The 21980-nt window shown below is 41.3% G+C and overlaps 2 protein-coding genes across 6 annotated transcripts in view; one reads left to right on the forward strand and one right to left on the reverse strand.

The window, feature by feature from the left end:
* Positions 1-687: 687 nt before the first annotated feature.
* On the reverse strand, positions 688-7939 carry LOC311101195 (p53 apoptosis effector related to PMP-22-like). 5 transcript variants are annotated; one of them, XR_014609890.1, is made up of 4 exons: positions 7575-7938; positions 4018-4158; positions 1559-2644; positions 688-1374 (listed from the first exon to the last, which is right to left on the reverse strand). XR_014609890.1 is itself a non-coding variant. In XM_084142295.1 (3 exons), the coding sequence occupies exons 1-3, from the start codon at positions 7777-7779 to the stop codon at positions 2433-2435; spliced, it is 558 nt and encodes a 185-aa protein (XP_083998421.1). In that variant the 5' UTR covers positions 7780-7939; the 3' UTR covers positions 688-2432. The 5 variants fall into 5 exon arrangements, 1 of the variants encoding a protein (XP_083998421.1); XR_014609891.1 differs by having other exon boundaries at positions 688-1366; positions 2068-2644; positions 7575-7919; XR_014609892.1 differs by having other exon boundaries at positions 688-1380; positions 7575-7919.
* Positions 7940-11940: 4001 nt separating this feature from the next.
* LOC311100782 (brefeldin A-inhibited guanine nucleotide-exchange protein 3-like) overlaps positions 11941-21980 on the forward strand; it is a gene marked incomplete at its 3' end in the record, with an annotated part of 42872 nt that continues 32832 nt past the window's right edge. The window contains exons 1-5 of the mRNA XM_084141744.1: positions 11941-12028; positions 13311-13362; positions 17874-17955; positions 18276-18407; positions 19926-19994. Coding sequence (XP_083997870.1) covers positions 11944-12028; positions 13311-13362; positions 17874-17955; positions 18276-18407; positions 19926-19994 — 420 coding nt within the window. The 5' untranslated portion in view covers positions 11941-11943. The remainder of the gene's footprint in view (positions 12029-13310; positions 13363-17873; positions 17956-18275; positions 18408-19925; positions 19995-21980) is intronic.

Consider the following 21980-nt stretch of genomic DNA (forward strand, 5'->3'; position numbering starts at 1 on the left):
TCGGTGCTGTGAATTTGTACTTTTTAACGCACTCTCAATTGTCATATTGTAATCTATCTTTGGGCAGCGTGTGCTGGCCCCGACACTCGAGCAGTCGGGAGGGGAATAGGGTGGAATGGGGGGGGGGGGGGGGGGGGGGATAAAGGGGGGTATAAGTGGGGGGGTTACATCTACCCTTTTTCTTTCTACCTGTCCCTGTTCTGTATGTCGTGTTTTGTAATATTTGTTTTGTGTCCAGAACTCTGGGTCTTGTTGTTCATGTCTGTTCTCTTATGTTTAGATAAGAACTGTACACATGTCTTTCATACCTATACACCATTCTTGTGTGTGTTCAATAAAAAATATTTGAACAGGAAGTCCTTCAAGACTGTTGGAAAAGCATTCCAGGTAAAGCTGGTTGAGCAAATGCCAAGAGTGTGCAAAGCTGTCATCAAGGCAAAGGGTGGCTACTTTGAAGAATCTAAAATCTAAAATCTATTTTGATTTGTTTAACACTTTTTTGGTTATTACATGATTCCATATGTGTTATTTCATAGTTTCGATGTCTTCACTATTATTCTACAATGTAGAAAATAGTAAAAATAAAGAAAAACCCTTGAATGAGTAGGTGTGTCCAAACTTTTGACTGGTTCTGTACATACACACACATGGACACGCACATACACACATACAAGAAGTCTGAAGATATAACTTGTGAAAAAAAACTATTTATTGCATTAAAAGGACACACTGCTGAAAATTGTATATTTAAACTACTAAATAAACAAAGATGGTTACCAGAATGTTATTGAATATCGATATGACCTTTTCTATTTCAATTGATATATGACTTGATGAGTTATGAGTCCATAGAAAGTCCTATTCAATAGGTCAACAACACATTTGATGAAAAATGAAGGCACGTCTTAGTATGACATTACACTACTAGCCTTGTGTAGCAGACTCATAGGGCTCTCTTGATGCTGTTGAAAGAGATTACATTGTCTCCTACAAGACTTAATAAGTCAAATGCTAAATGAACTGTACGTCAATCTGTGGTTGGGTGCTTCAAGTTGGTTACCATTAACAGCACATAAAATGATGTTTTAATAACGTTGTATTTTTCCCTTTATTTGTGTTTTAGGTTTCAAAAGGTGTCACTAACAATACAATACAGCAATACCCATTGTCATACCCATTCATATTCAATCAAGAAAATTGTCCTTGTTGGAGTAAGAAAACTAAAATAGAAAAAAGGACAAAATATCTTGCATTAAGATACAGCTTTGTGTTGCATAATACAATGACTATAAACGGAATTCTTAAACTAATTGAATAAAAGCAAAAACACATGTCTCTTCCTTGCACCATACTGTACAGCAGGGCTCTCCAACCCTGTTCCTGGGGAGCTACCTCCTGTAGGTTTTTGCTCCAGCCCCAGTTGTAACTAACCTGATTCAGCTTATCAACTAGCTAATTATTAGAATCAGGTGTGCTATATTAGGGTTGGAGTGAAAACCTACAGGATGGTATCTCTCCAGGAACAGGGTTGGAGAGCCCTGCAGTCCATTTTCTCTACTATACTTACAATAATTCAGTTTAGCCATTCAATGGCCTCAACAATTCAAATTAGAATTAAAGTGAATAAAGCTATCAAAAGCAACATCTTAAAACATCCATATGAGACCAAATAACAATCCTGCAGTCAAATACATTAGCATTGTGTGTAGGACATACGCCCTCTCACTCAGCTGGTTAGAACACTTGACATAATCCATAAACTCTAAACGATGGACTCCTTAACATTGATATTAAGTGCACTTCTGTGATTTTGCATTGAACTAATTTACAATGGAGAATTATAGCAAGGGTCTGGATAAGGTTGTGGAGGATTATGTAAATGTTTTATGTATAATCTGCAATATTGCATCTAGGTCACTTCAACTACTCTACACAAACGTAAAACGTGGAAAACATCCAATGTGATAGAAACAAAGCCTCTGGAATAGCCATACTTGGCAGCCTCCCTTGGTAACATGTGGGCCACTCAAATCAATATGGGGGTCAGTATAGGGTCGGAAATAGGGCGTTAGACAGAGATACACATCTATGGGATCCTTCCAACGGAGAGGGCATTCAGCGTTGTTGGAAATGACTAAATTAACGTCCAATGATATGTCTAAGTGTCAGTGTCCTCTGTCCTCTGTGGTGGCAGAGGTGCTTCTGTCCTGGGGCTGCATCTCAATAGTCTAAAGTGGGCTTCCTCTCCTTGTCTCCTTGTCTCCTTGTCTCCTGTCCTTCATCTGCACTGATGTGAAAGAACCTGGCAGGTGTCCACTATTTTGCTTTCACCTATCCTGTGTTTTCATCAGTGTAGATGAAGGGAAGGAGATGCGGAGAAGGGAAGCCACTTCAGACTATTGAGATGTAGCCTGCGGGTGTCCGTGGTTCCTCTAAGCTGAGGTATAGATGTATTTGGTCTTGGCGAGGCCTGTGAGCTCGTCCTCGTAGCGAGGCAGGCAGCAGAAGAGAATCCCACAGCCGATGGTGAGGATGGTGGCCCCCCAACCGAAGCCATAGGCCCAGGTGTAGTCGTAGTGGCCCTCGAAGATCAGGTCATTGAACTTGACTGGGTAGATGATGAGGGCGATGAACTGAATGACCACTGTGGTGAAGAACAGACAGAACAGAGAGGTTTGTCAGTGGTGGATCATTCCGAACAGGGGAGGAGGCTGACTTTGTGGAACTGTGACACATACATTTGTGAGAGCCTGCCAAAACTAGCGTTTAGGTGTGTGTGTGAAATAGTTTTGTACGTGGGTACTGTAGCTTAATGGGCTTAGACAAAACCACCAGATCTGTGTCATTTAAATTAGAAGCTGGGTAACTAAGTCAAGGAAATCGGTAAAAAGTGTACTGTGAGGTAAAGTTGAGAAACTGAGACTCATCTTTTACACTTTCACTGTATGGATGGCGAATCACAAACAAAGTGGGATCAAACAAAGTATCACACATAGCGATGATACTACTGTTACTATTTTATGTCCACAGGTAGTAATGATCCAGTCAGAACTAGTTCTAAATAGTAATAATTATTTACTATACTCTAAACACTAGCAAAACACAATAATTCCCATAATAGGACTATGCATCAGCTTTATACTCAGACAGCTCTATGATTCAGCTATGTCTGACAGAAAGTTTCAGTGTAATTCTGACTGACTGTGTAGCCTCTCTCTTTCCCTCTAGGCATAGGCAGGGCTGGGCTATCAGGTTTCACACTAGGGTGACAGCTGCAGAAGGGGGGCAGGGGGAGTGGTGAGGGTGGGGAGTGGTCATTCTCAATGCCCTATGATCTCACTATCAGTGCTGTGACTCAGCCAGACGTTGAACATTCTCCCAGGTTCCATGGCAACGCCATACCACAGCCCTTCTTCCCTGAACCTCAGAGCAGAGTAGGGACACAAACAACTCCCACTCCCTCTTGTCCTTGGCAATGGTTCAAATTTTAGATGTGTGTGTATTGTTGTGAATTGTTAGATATTACTGCACTGTTGGAGCTAGAAACACAAGCATTTCACTACACCTGCAATAACATCTGCTAAATATGTGTATGTGACCAATACGATTTGATTTGATTTGAAATCAGAGGAAGACTAGCTTTAGGACTCTCCAACTCTACAGTAGCTATGGTTGGCATCCTACTTGAGCACCATCTGAACATGGAGGAGCATAGAACACAATAAAGTATGAGAGTGTTTGTAGTTTGAGGCTTGAAGCCAGACATTTTGAGGCAGGCCGAATTCACAAAGACAAGGCAGTTGTTAATATTTCACTACTCTTGTCTTCAATAACTAACCTGTCCTCCATTAGCCCAGACACTTGAAGTAGAAAACATAAGGGGGCGGTTTCCCTGACACAGATTAAGCCTAATACTGGACTAAAAAGCATTTTCAATGGAGATTGCTTTTCAGTCCAGGAGTAAGATTAATCCGGAAAACTGCCCCAAGAACAACAGAAACGTTTTGTGTATCTTACCAGTGATGAAGAGCAGGGCCCCAATGACAGGCAGCAGGCTGATGTTGAGGGTGCAGCAGAGGGCGATACAGGAGATGATGAAAGCGATGATGAGGATGATGAGGCCGATGATCATAAGAGCTGCCACAGCCTGGGCCCAAGCTGAAAACACATCAACAAACAGTGTTTAGTATCTATAGACAATACTCTAAACATATTTCTAGAAAGATTGTTAAATCCCTATATACTTTTGAGCTGGTAAGTACAGATGTAGGGTTTTAATTTGATCACCCTGTTGCAGGAGAACTTTCCTGCAATGCAGGAAATGTAAAACTTGTAGTGTATTTGAGATTTTAAAAGGCTTCTGAAATTTGTAATTTCCACTTTGAAATTTCAGACTTGATTTTCCCTTACTAAACATGTATCAACCCCTACAAAAATGTCCATTAATTATAATCCACATAATAATTCACATTTCCTGTTGTTGAATAATTATTTTCCTGCTGTAGCAAAATGGCTCAAATTAAGATCCTACATCTGTATATTATGGAGCTAGAATTAAATGTGTTTTGGAATTTGAAGGATAAGAGGTTCGGAGATATTGGAGTGATTTTTGGGAAAGTGGATTTTTTTTAGCAAAGCACTTGACATGCAATTGCATAATGCATTTCCAGTTGTACACACGTGGTTTGACTATACTTGACACAAATAACTCTTTACACATAGCCCTACATTTTGAAATATCTTGAAAACTGATAAAGGTACATTCAATAAACAGAAATTGTAACAACTGTTTTTTCTATTACGTAACATCACATTCTCCCAAGAACAACTGCAGCCCTTCAGCACAATGAAGGAGTGTCCACAGGAAGATAAAGTGGTTTCATTGCACTGATAGGTTTCATTGCAATGTGCAACAAACATTTGTTCTACAGTATCACAACTGTATGGTATTTCAACACACATTAAGTTGCTCTGGATAAATTACTAAAATGTCTAATGTAATTAATTATAGGTGGTAGGTTATTAACTGACATGTTCACATCTGTTGCATGCACATGCAGAGCTCACACCTTAAATTATTCACTCTCTCTCTCTGACTTCAGGGTCAAATGGCAGGCAGCCTACACCTAAGCCTCAGGCACTGCAGTCATGCACTAACTTGCCTCTAACAAACAATGGGGTCCTAGTCTATCAAGTTTTATTCCATGTGTACTAAAACATATTGTAGAGAGTATCATTCAAACATTTAATAGAACTACAGAGCGGTGGTGTGAGAATGGATAGTAGCCATGTTTTTTGTGGTCAGAAAATGTAAGTATTCTCACACAGAGACACTCACAGTGATGTGCATTTCTGGATCTCAAGTCCATGTTTGATAACAATTTTGGTGTATTAGTAGCCAACTGTTACCGTTGTGTGACTGTTGCAAAGGATCTCTTTAAATGTTAGTGTCAGTGAGCAAATCCAATCCAAACCGTGTGGTGTGGACAGCTTACAGGGCCGATGGTAGCTGACAAATAGACCGGACAGTGTTAATACTCTCCAGATGGGGAACATCTGTCTTGTGTCTTTCCGAATCAAGTTCAAAATAAACAACCAATGGCTATCAAATGCTGTTAGTTAGAATAAGTATGGGTCTGAACTTAAAGTGCTTAAATCAGTTGAGTCGTCATCTACAGCGATTAGAATTCATTTTGGCACTGTTTTGTTCATACGTGCACTTTTGAGTGTTGTTTATTTCATTCATGCAGCATGCGTTTTAAATGACAGCTACTGATTTGGGTAACACTAATAATCACACAAAAACGCTCAACTCCATTACTATGGTATACAATTTCAAAGCAATTAATAAATTGTGTGACAATGTTAATACAATGTTGATGCAATGTTAATACAATGTTGATACGGTAGTAATTACTTTGTTATTACACAATATACAACGAAAAGTGTTCACACTGGTTTGGTTTTGAAGACAAACAAATCCCATAACACCATCAGTCCAGCATGACACCACTAATTCCAGAGACTCCATCCATGCTATGTTCACACCCAAGAAGGGACAGGGAGTGGCCCTTAGATTTGACAACATACTGCTGAGGTTGTTTAATCACAACAAAGTTGTGTTCCAGTGGTAATATGCCAATACTAGTTCACCTTGATGGCAACAGTCAGAATGCGACATTATAGCCAACTGCACTCACCCAAACATTGTTTACGTTGGACCAGCAGCACTGACTCTACATACACTGCACAATAAAAAGGAATATATCATTCCCCTTGATTTGTATGGTATGAAAATGAATGGTACAATTATACCAATTGCATTTCTATGAGTCCAATTCCACCTGTCTGCTTTGTTCACTACTGGGCTATGCATTCCCACAGTATAGGGTAAGTGAATGGTTGTCTTTATGGAAGGAACCCATTTATTGAGCAAGGACACTGGGATAAGTGTGACCACCTTATCCTCTCCTGATAAGTAACCATTGTTTACTGAGGGCTGAAACTACTAGTCCATTTGGACTACTACCTGATTGACAATACAGCTGTTCTAACTGACTGACTGCAGCAGTACTTCCTGAGTTCTGAGTAAGAAAGAGCATGTGTTCAGTATGTACCAGACATGGATATTTTTCACTGTCCAGTGAAGACAAAGATAAATTTTTCTCACTTCTCTTTTCTCACCACAGCTTGTCTGGCAGGACCTCTCCAGCTTGGTAAAGGCACTCATCACACTTCTAAAAATAGCCCTGAGAACATGACTGAGAAAGCCATCTTGATATTAATTAATCCTGCCTGTTAACATCAATATTCAAAGGCAATTCTCTATTCTATTCTATTTGGTTCTAGTCTATTCTATTGTTAGGAATGGGAAAATTGCTTTCATGTTGAAAGTTTGACACATCCTGCCATTGGCTATGATTTCTATTCTTACAATATATTTATTACAGCCAACATTGTAATTTAGTATGAGAAAAGGATCTGCGTGGATATTTGCTTGATCAGAAATATTTTCTGATTACCATCATGAGTTGAGATGTAAGGGTTGATCTATTATAGTACCTGTACAATTGAGGAAAACACCAACACAAATAAACAGCTACCGGGTTGGGTTTATCTAGGAAAATGACAGGCTAAAGAGAATGGGAAACAGCCAGGATAAATAAAGTGTTGTTCAAAGTTCACTCCGGCTGGCTGCCACTTTGCCATTGAAAAACTCCCAGCAGAGCATTCCTTTGCTTGTTGTAAAGAAATGGTGGACTTTTTGTAAATAAAATGTGGACAGAAATAAATAACTAGGTTGTTCAAATGGTGGACTTTTTTATTAAGTAGGCTAGGCCTATGCAATTGCCCTATAAACAATGAACAACTAATTAAATACATCCGTGGAATACCCATTTTTTCTGTATAGGTAGGCTTTTAGTTATGATATTCAGCCCTGTAACTGTCAGCACAATAGTCTCTAAATCCATGTCTGAATACATGTACACCATTGTACAGTAGGCTATACATGTATTTCCCTTGTCACGATGATTAGGGCTGTTGAGTGAATCCCCCCACAATATGATACTTACACAATTCCATGAGAGATTTGCAGTCCCAGTTGTCATTCCGCCCTCGACATTGGCTCCACATACTTGCGTAGTGGGATTTTGCGTCCTTGTCCTCAACCCATCCCGAGGTAGCAGCAATGGCAATAATATCAAATATAATCGCAAAAAGCAAAAGAAGTGGTACGATCCACCTGCATCTTGGATACGCAATTCCACAGCGAAACATATTCGACAAACAGAAAAGACAGTTCAGATAGAAGCGGTCGAGCGTCCAGATAACGTCTGGGTCTGTGTACACCTTTTTTACTGATCAAATCTAAAAGCCACACCCGAGTTTGCAACGTAATCAGGTCACAGTAAACCTGTTTAATAAACCTGTAAAACTGGTCATGTATGAAGGGCGAGAGTCAACCCAACCAGCAACTCCAAGCCCAACCCATTGAGAGTCGGTTTCATATTACCCAGCGCACTGTAACACCTTCAGTGCCACACAGGCTATAAAGTGTGGTGTAGTCACTGTATGGACTCTTTGTGACACCTGAAGGTCTACTGTAGGCTACTTTCTTTCAGGAAACACATTGGTTGAAGTAGTAGTACAATCAGTATGGCAATGATAAATGATGAAGGTTATTAAATGCTCAGTGCAGCCGTTTTTATCTCAATATCAAATCATTTTTGGTTAACAATGAAGTACCAGTTCTTTGCTGCCAATGACTGGAACGAACTGCAAAAATCTCTGAAGCTGGAGACTTTTATCTCCCTCACTAACTTTAGGCGTCAGTTGTCAGAGCAGCTTACCGATCACTGCACCTGTACACAGCCCTAATTACATCTGAAATTAGCCCACCCAACTACCTCATCCCCATATTGTTATTTATTTTGCTAATTTGCACCCCAGTATCTCTAATTGCACATCATCTTTTGCACATCTATCATTCCAGTGTTAATACGAAAGTGTAACTATTTTGCACTATGGCCTATTTATTGCCTTACCTCCATAATTTACTACATTCGCACACACTGTATATATATTTTCTATTCTATTTTTGACTTTATGTTTTGTTTACCCCATATGTAACTCTGTGTTGTTTTTATCGCACTGCTTTGCTTTATCTTGGCCAGGTCGCAGTTGTAAATGAGAACTTGTTCTCAACTGGCTTACCTGGTTAAATAAAGGTTAAATATTTTTTTTTTTTTTACTGTGATTGTTTTAAAATAAAATGGTAAAAAATAAACAAAAATAGCTTCTTGGTAAAGAGACATTTCCTCAAGCAAGAGGAAAACAACTAGCTGTTATTGGCAGAGAGGTTTGGAACTTTCTTTCTTATTGGTCTATTAACTAATTAATAGGTCACCAGGCAGACCAAAGCTCCATCCCACCAAAACAGGCTGAAATTTCAGGCCATCTTTTCAAAAAGTTATTTCATTAAAAGGGCATTATCATCATTTTCACAATTTCATAGTATTATTCCAACCTCGTAGTGTGGATATAAAACACAGGAAAGTCACGTTTTTGACTGGAACAAGCTATCGAACACGTTGATCCAGAACATCCCAAACATGCTCAATGGGTAACATGTCTGGTGAATATGCAGGCCATGGAAGAACTGGGACATTTTCAGCTTCCAGGAATTGTGAACAGATCCTTGCGACATGGGGCATTGCATTATCATGCTGAAACATGAGGTGATGGCAGTGGATGAATGGCACGACAATGGGCCTCAGGATCTCATCAGGGTATCTCTGTGCATTCAAATTGTCAATGATAAAATGCAATTGTGTTCGTTGTCCATAGTTTATGCCTGCCCATACCATAACCCCACCGCCACCATGGGGCACTCTGTTCACAGCATTTACATCAGCAAACCGCTCGCCCACACAACACCATACACGCTGTCTGCCCTCTGCCTGGTACAGTTGAAATTGGGATTAATCCGTGAAGAGCACACATCTCCAGCATGCCAGTGGCCATCGAAGGTGAGCATTTGCCCACTAAAGTCGGTTATGACGCCGAACTGCAGTCAGGTTAAGTCCCTGGTGAGGACGATGAGCACGCAGATGAGCTTCTCTGAGACGGTTTCTGGCAGTTTGTACAGAAATTCTTTGGTTGTGCAAACCCACAGTTTCATTAGCTGGCCGGGTGGCTGGTCTCAGACGATCCCGCAGGTGAAGAAGCCGGATGTAGAGGTCCTGGCTGGCGTGTTTACATGTGGTCTGTGGTTGTGAGGCCAGTTGGACGTACTGCCAAATTCTCTAAAACAACTTTGGAGGCGGATTATGGTATAAAATGAACATTCAATTCTCTGGCAACAGCTCTGGTGGACATTCCTGCAGTCAGCATGCCAACTGCACGCTCCCTCAAAACTTGAGACATCTGTAGCATTGTGTTGTGCACATTTTAGAGTGGCATTTTATTGTCCCCAGCACAAGGTGCACCTGTGTAATGATCATACTGGTTAATCAGCTTCTTGAAATTCCACACTTGTCATGTGGATGGATTATCTTGGCAAAGGAGAAATCCTCACTAACAGGGATGTAAACACATTTGTGCGTATAGAAAATGTCTGGGATCTTTTATTTTAGCTCATGAAACATGGGACCAACACTTTACATGTTGCATTTATATTTTTGTTCACTGTATATTAGGCTATACTATAATGTATATTATAGGCCTATTCTAAACCTTATACAGATTTTGAGTTTACCTTTGCTATGTGGATAAGGCTGCTTTTTAATGACAAGTTTGTGAATGCAGAACGCAACATTGAGTCCAAAATCAAAATAAGCTACTTCTTGATAGTGTTTTTCGGTACAATGTTGCATTCTGCGGGGTTATAGAATGTCGCCGAGCGGGTCAGGTCACGCAGCTACTCCATAAAATGTTTCAGGATTACAAATGTCCTGTTTTGCGTTGTGTTGGGGGTAGCAACTGTGAAGCCCGGTTGTCACTAGTTACCACAGCCACAAAGTCAAAATGTGCTATGGTAAGAATTCATGAAAACAATGGTTAGGGTTAGGCATAAGGTTAGCAATTGGGTTACGGTTAGGGTTAAGGTAAGTGTTAGGTTTAAAATCTTTAAGAAGATACATTTAGAAATAGGCTGGGTTTAGCCAATGATGTATATAAACCCTGGGGTGTAAACATTTCGCTGACTCTGTTGCACAGAAACAATATTCTCCAAATGGAAAACACAAACGAGAGTTTCTATTGGACAAATTCAGGTAGGTCCTTCCCGTTTAATTCCGTTTGCTCTGTTTGCTTCCGTTTTGTTCTTAAACGGTAAACGGTTTCCGTGATGAATACACTCCTGGATTGCTGATGCTATGTATTGGCCATTGAGAGGCTTTGAAGCCACTGGTCGGCCATACTTGCACTCTTGTGGAGTCCTCCATAGGAATGAATGGAATTCTACAGTATTTCAATTAAATGTTTTAAGGACAAAATTATATGTATTTAAGTATTTTTGTTGTTGTATGGGGATTAGTAAACTCCAAAAATTATTCTTTAAGGAAAACATTTGTATATATTTTTTTCATTTTTTATTTAATGTTTAGCTCACATAATATAAAAGTTAAAGGTGTGCATTAAGGTGTCTGTAATAGAATAAATGTGGCAAAAACTAATGTAGACATGAATTAATTCATTTCTATAGCTTCCAAAATATAGCTTTTACGATGGTCTGGGAGTGCCAAGATGGAGGCATGATAGCTTCAACACAGCGCCCCCTATTAGTAATTTAGTGTAAATAGAAATCATTGGGTTTAGCCATAATTATGACTTTGTGGCTGTGGTAACTAGTGACGACCGTGAAGCCGGTGCGGTTGAATGGAGGGTGAGAAGGAATATAATGCATGGAGTCAGATTCCATGGAATCGATCGGGTGGCGAACGACTGTGTTTTGCATGTCTACATTTAACTCAGGCTCGGGGATAGATGGTTTATTCTGAAATATTACTATCTTCATCCCAACAATATTACCATGCATAGGTCTAAAACTGTAAAACACAATCGCAAGCCACTCTCGCAGGCCACCTGCGTCCGCCGTCAAAGCAGATCCATGGCCACAGTTTCAGATTTCCCAGAACGAATTAAGGGGAAATTATATGGGCCATACATACTCAAATCAAGACAGCCCAGTAGAAAGAATGGCATGTAATTTTCAAAAAATGCAGGTGTTTCATTATGAGAATGATCAGGTCGCATAAATATATAACAGTCCGAAAACCCTGGAATGGCTATGCGACGCTGTAAATAAACGCTTCCTCTCACGTTCCGTCTTACATCACTGGCCTGGGAGTGAATCATCATAAGAGAATAGGGATGCTGCGCCCGTGAACTGGACCATCGCACTTATTTGAAAATAGCTCATTTTGTCCTCTTAGTCTTATCATGGAAGAAATACTACGGAAGCTACAGAAGGACGCATCTGGAAATAAGCACAAAGCAATTCGGGATTCGTGCGTCTTCGCCTGTGGTGAGTAGCCTGTAATAACAGGCTGCTACAGACAGTAGCCAATGTTGGACCTGTCATGTAATCGAAAATGTACCAAAGATAGGCTAAAGATAAACTATTGTATGTTACAGGCTTCCTGAAAAGCCCTCAACACAAACCGGCTAATAGTTTCGCCATTCAGATGGTCAACTATTTTGATTATAGGCTTGCTATGCCTGCGGTTGACTTCCGGAAATATTATTATCATGCTACTGGAAAGTGTAAAACGAACGTAGCATTATGTGCCATAGCCAGCTTGGCAGCATCCTTATGGGTTGCTGTTGTTAAATTTAAAGTCTGTGCAACTAAGGGTTGCTGTTGTTGTTACATTTTAAGTCAGTGCAACTAAGGGTTGCTGTTGTTGTTAAATTTTAAGTCAGTGTAACTAATACAGCACTAATTCACCTATTTGGCCACATTACTGGTGGGTATTTCTATTGTCCCGAATGCAATTGACAGGTGGACAATATGATTTATGCAGCAACTAATGTTTATGAATGTTGTTGTATGACGTATTGTAATATATTGTACTTTTCACAAGCCCCTGGGCACATTATTTAGGCCCAACACACAGTGTGCCATATTATTGACTCCCTTAGGAACTTTCATTCACAGAATATGACATATAGGCCGATTCAATAATAGCACAGCAGTTTCCCAATCAATACAGAGCACATTTGCATATTCACATTAACATTTCAGGCCACGCTCACTTACTGTCAACAATAACATTTTGCGTTCATTCAATACCAAAATGCAAGGTTGTTGTGACAGACATTACTGAGTACTGTAATTGTCCACTCCTTGGTGGAACCTGCTTTTAGCAAGGCGCCTGTCACCTCTCTCTCTGAGGGAATACAGAGTGACATGATAGCACAGGGCTGCCTGGAAGACCGCTGGCCTCATTGCTGCCACTGCATATCAATGGACAGCAGGTATTGCAGATTAATGCAATATTGCACATAGGGCACATGAATAAAGGCAAGGGCAAGGAGAACTTATCCACTCCCACACACATACTACATTATTCATGCTTCCATTTCAATGTGAATATCATCATATGGTAATTAATTTGTATGAACTTCCTGTTTTTTCTAGAGCACCTGGACCAAACTGACCTGTGTTTCTTATTCTGATACTGAACTACAACAAATACTGAGTATTCTACAGACAGACTGAGAACCATGGGTCCAGTCCAGTCCAGTCCTATGTGATTTGATGTTATAACTTTAATCTTTTTTGTGTGTGTTGTATATGACTACAGAAACCCTTCAGAAACAAAATGGATCAGCCAAGATTCCACCATCTCGGCTCAGGTAAGTTAGTAAACTGACTTCAGTCATCATCAAAAGTTTATTTGACTTCAGTCATGTTTGTGTGTGTTGAGGAACTACTTAATTATGCAGCAGCGTGATTGGTGTGATGTTACACATCCAAAAAGTCAAGCCCTCCACAGTCCTACCACTCCCTCTCCTACACATGCAGATGTAACCAGTGTGAAATGGCTAGCTAGTTAGCGGTGCGCACTAGTAGCGTTTCAATCAGTGACGTCACTCGCTCTGAGACCTTGAAGTAGTTGTTTCCCTTGCTCTGCAAGGTCTGCGGCTTTTGTGGATTGATAGGTAACGATGCTTCGAGAGTGACTGTTGTTGATGTGTGCAGAGGGTGCCTGGTTCAAGCCCAGGTTGGAGCGAGGAGAGGGACGGAAGGAACACTGTTACACAAACACAGTCATGCACACAGGCACGTAAGCATCACAAACATATACACACACACACACACAACAACAACACCTGCTGTACTGGCAAGAAGGCAGTGTGAAGAACATGATGTATCATAGGAAGAACTGTGAGAGTGCTAGCACTCTAAATTAGTTAAACATTTGCAGTATTCACCTTTCTTCAAAGCTGCTAAAATTCCAGAATGAATGATTTAGCCTGTTGTGGTTGAGTTCGCATAAGAGTTTTGCCAATAACAGTAACTACTCATGTTAGCAAGGTTTTCTTTTTTCACTCTTGCTCTTATTTCTACAATTATTAGTTTATTCCAAATGACTTCTTCCACAGTTTAATCCTCCAAAAACATTATCTGGCTCACTCCCTTTCTGCCAGCTCAGCAACTGCAGAGACCCACACCTCTGCATCGCCTCCCTCCGCTTTCCTCAGTGATATTTCTGTCAGCAGAACATGCTGGAACTGAAAATGAATCCAATGTGTAAATACAAGTGAAGTATCATCCAGACCTGACACAATGATATTAGCAAACTTGGCCCAACCCTGACTCTTTTGTTTGATGCTGTACTAGTGTTTGTGTTCAGGGAGGATATTATAGAGACAACAGTCAACTCTCTCCGCAAAGAGCAACTCTTCATTACAGTCACTCAGTTAAAGGCATAGAGACAGTTCTGAGCCACCACAACCCTCTTCATATTCATTGGGTCATGATGAGGTTTTAATCTAAAACCACGAGGTGATCTGACTCGGCTCGCTACACTGAGTGAGCGCTCTTTGTCTCTGCAGTGTCACAGTTATGCCTTCCGGCTAAATTGGAGATGAGATATGTCTCATTTGGGCTGGTGTTAGATCTGGATCTGGCAGTGATACCATCACCTCAGTGTCTGTCTGTCTCCATCTAATCATATTACGCCTGCTGCCCTGTTATTTGGAATGCTGTCTGGTCATGTAGAGACCTTTTCATTGCCTTGTGTGCCCTGTGATGTTAGTCTGGCAGTGCTAGTGGTAGCCTATTACAGGAGCTTGTCAAGAATCCCATTGCCTGACCCCATTGTGTTCTTCTTTGAGGTTTCACCTCAGATCTTTTAATTCGAAGTTCAGTAGCCTGATTTAATTTGTCAGCTCAGTTAGCTTCCATCAATGATCTGACTGCCCCCTTTGAAACACATGGCACTCGTCTTCTACTGCCGTGCAATTGAATCAATAGGTGAAACTTCCTTCCCTAACATCAATAACATGACTAGTTAACAGTAGGTATGATGAGTCTGAGCCTCGGGTATTAATAATATAGTCATATACAGTGGGTTTTCAGGCTCAGTGACCTGCACACTGACCAGTGGTTGCATAACTCCTACACTGCACCAACATTAGATATTTACACAGTATAGCCATGACAGACCAGAAGCAGCCTCAGAGGGAAATATCTTTCCATCCCCTTTGATACCAGTAATCCATGGAGTTGAACCTTCTCAGAGAGGCTTAGTCCATACTCTGAAATAAGTTGGCACTGTAATTGACTGGGAGCCTAATAATCGTGTTCTTGTATGGTTATGATTAATTTAAGTGCATCTAGTAATACTGAAGTTATCGTACTCTTTATCTAATTATAGTTTATGCTGAATTTGTCATTTGATGTTCAATATGTTGGTTTGTGAAAAGGTTGGGGTGAAGTTAGATATGGCATGCTAATGATTTCCTTTATACAGTGAGGGAAAAAAGTATTTGATCCCCTGCTGATTTTGTACGTTTGCCCACTGACAAAGACATGATCAGTCTATAATTTTAATGGTAGGTTTATTTGAACAGTGAGAGACAGAATAACAACAAAAAAATCCTGAAAAACGCATGTCAAAAATGTTATAAATTGATTTGCATTTTAATGAGGGAAATAAGTATTTGACCCCCTCTCAATCAGAAAGATTTCTGGCTCCCAGGTGTCTTTTATACAGGTAACGAGCTGAGATTAGGAGCACACTCTTAAAGGGAGTGCTCCTAATCTCAGCTTGTTACCTGTATAAAAGACACCTGTCCACAGAAGCAATCAATCAATCAGATTCCAAACTCTCCACCATGGCCAAGACCAAAGAGCTCTCCAAGGATGTCAGGGACAAGATTGTAGACCTACACAAGGCTGGAATGGGCTACAAGACCATCGCCAAGCAGCTTGGTGAGAAGGTGACAACAGTTGGTGCGATTTTTCGCAAATGGAAGAAACACAAAATAACTGTCAATCTCCCTCGGCCTGGGGCTCCATGCAAGATCTCACCTCGTGGAGTTGCAATGATCATGAGAACGGTGAGGAATCAGCCCAGAACTACACGGGAGGATCTTGTCAATGATCTCAAGGCAGCTGGGACCATAGTCACCAAGAAAACAATTGGTAACACACTATGCTGTGAAGGACTGAAATCCTGCAGTGCCCGCAAGGTCCCCCTGCTCAAGAAAGCACATATACAGGCCCGTCTAAAGTTTGCCAATGAACATCTGAATGATTCAGAGGAGAACTGGGTGAAAGTGTTGTGGTCAGATGAGACCAAAATCGAGCTCTTTGCCATCAACTCAACTCGCTGTGTTTGGAGGAGGAGGAATGCTGCCTATGACCCCAAGAACACCATCCCCACCATCAAACATGGAGGTGGAAACATTATGCTTTGGGGGTGTTTTTCTGCTAAGGGGACAGGACAACTTCACCGCATCAAAGGGACGATGGACGGGGCCATGTACCGTCAAATCTTGGGTGAGAACCTCCTTCCCTCAGCCAGGGCATTGAAAATGGGTCGTGGATGGGTATTCCAGCATGACAATGACCCAAAACACACGGCCAAGGCAACAAAGGAGTGGCTCAAGAAGAAGCACATTAAGGTCCTGGAGTGGCCTAGCCAGTCTCCAGACCTTAATCCCATAGAAAATCTCTGGAGGGAGCTGAAGGTTCGAGTTGCCAAACGTCAGCCTCGAAACCTTAATGACTTGGAGAAGATATGCAAAGAGGAGTGGGACAAAATCCCTCCTGAGATTTGTGCAAACCTGGTGGCCAACTACAAGAAACGTCTGACCTCTGTGATTGCCGACAAGGGTTTTGCCACCAAGTACTAAGTCATGTTTTTCACAGGGGTCAAATACTTATTTCCCTCATTAAAATGCAAATCAATTTATAACATTTTTGACATGCATTTTTCTGGATTTGTTTGTTGTTATTCTGTCTCTCACTGTTCAAATAAACCTACCATTAAAATTATAGACTGATCATGAGGGGATCAAATTCCTTTTTCCCTCACTGTACGTGGCAGGATACCTATTGTGATTTTTTTTATTAATGTGTATTGCACTGTTGAGGAGAGCTTGCAAGTAAGCATTTCACTGTACTGTTTACACCCTGTATCCTGTGCATGTGACCAATAAACTTTGATTTGATTTGTGGAGATCAGTTTTGCTCAGCATGACGCATGAGTTTGATTCTTAGAGAGAAGACTTCTCCTTATTAAACAGAATGAACACGTCTAGTTAAGAACACTTGCTCCCTGTAGCCACTACGAAATGTACGTTTTGTAAAAAGGGAAAAGCTGGCATCTTCAATCCCTCTGTTTTGCTTTCCTTCAAAGGAAATGTATCTTCCTTCCTGCAATGTTCTTGAAAAGGAAAGCTTTTCAGTTTCTCTGATTTTCTGCATCAGCCATATTATTTTGAGTGCAAGCAGCAACAAGAATTCTCCCAAAATATATGATTTAAAATGCCATTAATAAATAGGGATTGTGTTGTGGCCTTGATTTCAGACAGATCAATATGAGATTAAATGTCTCTTTTTGTAGTCTGTTGGGATTTATAATAGTAAATTCCCAGCCTGTCCCCTGAAACATGGTTGATGTGAAAGTATCGTTCTTGTTTTTGCTTGGTTTTGGCATCAGATTTTTTTGCGTGCTTTGTTTGCTCTTGCTTTGTTTAATGTGTACATGTTAGCTGTAATCTCTTGTTGGAAAGCCCCACAGGTAATATTGTCAGAGAGCCCTCAATCCAACCTTCTCCATCCTAAATATGAAAGCTTTGCCACTCTGTTTATATTTTCTCTCGGTAGCTTAATCATATGTTTGCCTTTGCAGAGAAAGATGCCTTCTCCCTCTTCAGCTAGCACTGGAGTCCAAGAACACAAAGCTGGCCCAGACTGCCCTCACAGGAATGCAGGTACAGTCCAGCAGCTATACATGCAGCAACAATGTACTGTACAAAACAGCAGATGTGGTTGAACCAGGTACAGGAAAAGGTCATTGCTTTGACTATCCATGCATTTGTGAAACTACAGTACATTCTGAGAGGAAATGTAGGTTCATTACAAGCATTACTGGTGCAGACCCAACCTATTACCCTTCAGTGAAGCTTAATTTGCATTATTCTTTGTTGGCGTGAATTCTGATGTTCTAAACACAGTATACATTTTCTGCCTGTGTTTTTCTCTCCTCCATTTTGTACCGTTCTCCATCCTACTCCTCCTGGTTTGACTGCAGAAGATCCTGTGTGAGGACAGGTTTGTGGCCGTGGGGACTGAGGCTCTGGAGAGCCAGCTGTTGAGTCAGATGCTGGACGCAGTGAGGGTGACCCCCATGCTCCACGAGGACCTGCAGGTCGAGGTCATGAAGGTCAGTCCTCTCTGCACACTGGGATTATTAAAGCGATCAGATGACTTAGTCTCTGTTATAGCTGGTCCAAACATCGATTAAAGGAGTATACTTTATAATCCAATGAAGAATTTGACTTTTTCACCTCTGTTGATGCCGATGTGCGAAGACTGCCGGTGTATTGTGTTGTATTGTATTGCACTAAGGGTCCCCAGGTAGTAAAATGAAGCCAGGACCAGCCCCTGGCTTGTTGCCAGTCAGTTGTACTCATGGATACAGTACGTGCGGTCTCAGTTTGCCACAAATCACTCTGCAGTTATTATGCTCCACCATACACTTCTCTCTCTGCATCGTACAGTACTGGGCACAGAGCCACCTCAGAATGGGGCATCCAGTAAATCATGTCACACAGCAAGACTTAACTGGACTTCAACATGTTCAATTGGGGGCCATTTTGAACTGAGGCAAACACTTGCAGGTGTAGTAAATCTGGCCAAAGTTGTTCAAAATGTGAGAACTGAAAGGTCGTCTTTGCCATGTGCACACCAATTCACAGTACTGTATTGATTTCTTGCGGATTGCTTTTGTGGCTCTCATGATCATGCCACTTTTTGTACTTTTTTAAAACTGTAGATTATTTTACTGCCTACTTTACTAATAGCTGTTTGTGGGCTGCACCTCATATGTCTCTAGTGTCCACACAGTTATTACTATAAGATCAGTGTGGTGTTCATTCTGCCTGTAAGACTACTCTGGGTAACCATGTCCCTGTAAGACTACTCTGGGTAACCATGTCCCTGTAAGACTACTCTGGGTAACCATGTCCCTGTAAGACTACTCTGGGTAACCATGTCCCTGTAAGACTACTCTGGGTAACCATGTCCCTGTAAGACTACTCTGGGTAACCATGTCCCTGTAAGACTACTCTGGGTAACCATGTCCCTGTAAGACTACTCTGGGTAACCATGTCCCTGTAAGACTACTCTGGGTAACCATGTCCCTGTAAGACTACTCTGGGTAACCATGTCCCTGTAAGACTACTCTGGGTAACCATGTCCCTGTAAGACTACTCTGGGTAACCATGTCCCTGTAAGACTACTCTGGGTAACCATGTCCCTGTAAGACTACTCTGGGTAACCATGTCATTTGTCTTCTGCTCCACACTTACCTGAGATCCTATTGTTCCTTCATCCTCAGAGAGGCACAGGGCCCCAGATATGACAATGCGAAAAAGCACTGTTGTCAAAAGACACAGTAAATATATACTTCTAGCTAAATGTATTTTAAACTCAGTGCTATGCTGAGTATTTGAAGTGCTGCTGTCTGTTTTGACAGCAGTGCCACAGTACATTTTTTTTTCCACAGTCACACAAGGCATTGTGTTTGTTCTATACAGAGTTTCTGTTTCCTGGTGGAGAGGATTATTTCTATGATATCTGTAATGGCTAGAGAGCCTTGACTTTATGCAGCTGCCCCCAATCTTCTTTCCCTGTTCAGTTCAATGGGAGTTTTACAAGCCTTTGTCTCCTTGCCCTACAGGTCCTTCTCTGCATCACATACTCCTCCACCTTTGAGATCAACGGAGACTCCATCCTGAGGATTGCTGAGGTAAGCCTGATGGAGGTATCACTGATATGCGAAGGGAGGACAGGGAGCCAGAGAGCCAGTGTCAACCTGCTGGATGTGTCTGTCTATTTCAGATCTGGATAGTATTGGTTTTCTTTCAAATACTTTAGCTGCGCTTAATTGAGCTTACCTACGGCAATGGAACCAATGGAATAGTCCCAAAAGTGCAACCCCCCCCCCTGCCCCCTCTGACACTCCAGGCAGGCTCAGTCAAATACTCACAGTAATTTGAAAGAAAATGGATATTGTTTGGACCCAGGTCTGGTCTGTATCTGTTCAGCCTGGTGCCAGGCTGCTGATTAAGGCTGACTCTTGACATAATGTGCCACAAAACACCACCTCAGTAGCATCAACTCCCTGCTACTGCTAGCAACAGCCTAATGAGGACCATCCATCACAAATGTGAATCTCTGTGTTGCTGCTATGCATTCGATGTTTATGGTAATAACAGTCATGGTAATCTAATGTATTCTTTATGTATGTAGATCAATCGGTCACTGACTTCTAAAGAAGCATATATTTTGTATAGAGTGCAGAGAGTTCATCAATATGAAAGTATAGCTCTCCATCAATGGAGGCTGCCAAGGGGAGGACAGCTCATAATAATGGCTGCAACTCAATATTAGGAAGGTGTTCCTAATGTTTTGTATGCTCAGTGTATATTATGACAACATTTTGTGTGACGTTTTGGTCTTCAGCAGGTTGTTTTCCAGACGGTCGCTTCGCCTAGCTGAGTTCTGCTAGCAGCAAACTGAGTCTGTGTATGCAGACCTATTAACTCTGCTCTTGTACTGTTAACAGCAGCTCATAAATAACTGGACCAAATGCAGCCCTGGATGTAATGCTCCGTCGATCTGGCACCGGGAACAGAAGGTGTAAAATCATGTTGTTTACCCTGAGGGTTTTAATTTGAATGGAGATTACCCTCTTTATCCCTGCATGTTAAGATGCATAGAACTTATAAATCCCACTCTTTCCTAACACATTAGAATGTCTACATCTTTACAGGTAACTCAATTATCGTGATTATTTTGGGATACATTTTAATGATGAATTTCATGTATTTCTTATCCTGCTCTTTGCTGACGTGTCACAGAGATATTCCATGCCCCTCTCTTCCTCATCCCTGGAACAGAGCGAGCCCTGCAGCCACAATGTGAGGACAGACAGGACAGACAGAGGACCTTGACAGTCCCTAACTAATTCCTCTCTGTAACCTTTAAAAACCAGGTCAAACAAGGTGCTCTTTCCTCCTTTAATCTCGTTGGTCTGGTTGCCATGGAAACCTCTCATTAAAGGCCACCGACGTCTGAAGTGGTCTTTCCACTACGTCAGCACCAGGAAGGGGGGAGAGATAGGAAGAGTTGTCTTTATTATCAGATCTACTCGTCTGGGATCAGGTTGACCAGGATACAAAGAGTGACGCATGTTTACAGTATTTGTCATTCACAGTGCTAACAGATGCATGTCTGTGGGATCATCACTTTCCCTAGTGTCAACACACTCCTTGAGATGTGACCTTGACTATGACTATACTTCATGATGCAGTACCCCAAAGAAAGAGACATTTCATTTCTATTTTGAGAACTACAGAGTTGATATTTGGAATCAAATTTGAGGAACTGAAGTTGCCTTCTGACCTTTGACCTTTGTCCCTGGAACCCAGCTGAACTGGTCTGGTCTGGTCACTTAATTTATACAGTCATTGGTCTGGGCGGTCATCTCATAATTGGACTGACCAAGCTATTAAAATCTGCTTTTAGTCGTATAGTTGATTAATACCATGAATCACTGCTCAGGGTGGATTATAAATGCACGAGGATGACTCTTGGTTAACAGAACAGTGACGTGAATAATAGCAGTTGACTTTCACATTTTAATCTGCATGTTAATTGCCAGAGGGACTGGGAGTCTCATTTCAGATTGGATCCAGCAGATAAGGTGTGAACGATGAGACAAAACACATTT

This window comes from Coregonus lavaretus (genome assembly GCF_964263955.1).
Source record: "Coregonus lavaretus genome assembly, chromosome: 25".
NCBI classification, from domain to species: domain Eukaryota; kingdom Metazoa; phylum Chordata; class Actinopteri; order Salmoniformes; family Salmonidae; genus Coregonus; species Coregonus lavaretus.

Coding starts and splice junctions, on each gene's coding strand:
- LOC311101195 (XM_084142295.1), bottom strand. CDS start 7,779: ATGTTTCGCTGTGGAATTGCGTATCCAAGATGCAGGTGGATCGTACCA. Junction 4,159..7,574: donor CAAATCTCTCATGGAATTGT/GTAAGTATCATA, acceptor ATGTGTTTTCAG/CTTGGGCCCAGGCTGTGGCA. Junction 2,645..4,017: donor GGCCCTGCTCTTCATCACTG/GTAAGATACACA, acceptor TCTTCACCACAG/TGGTCATTCAGTTCATCGCC.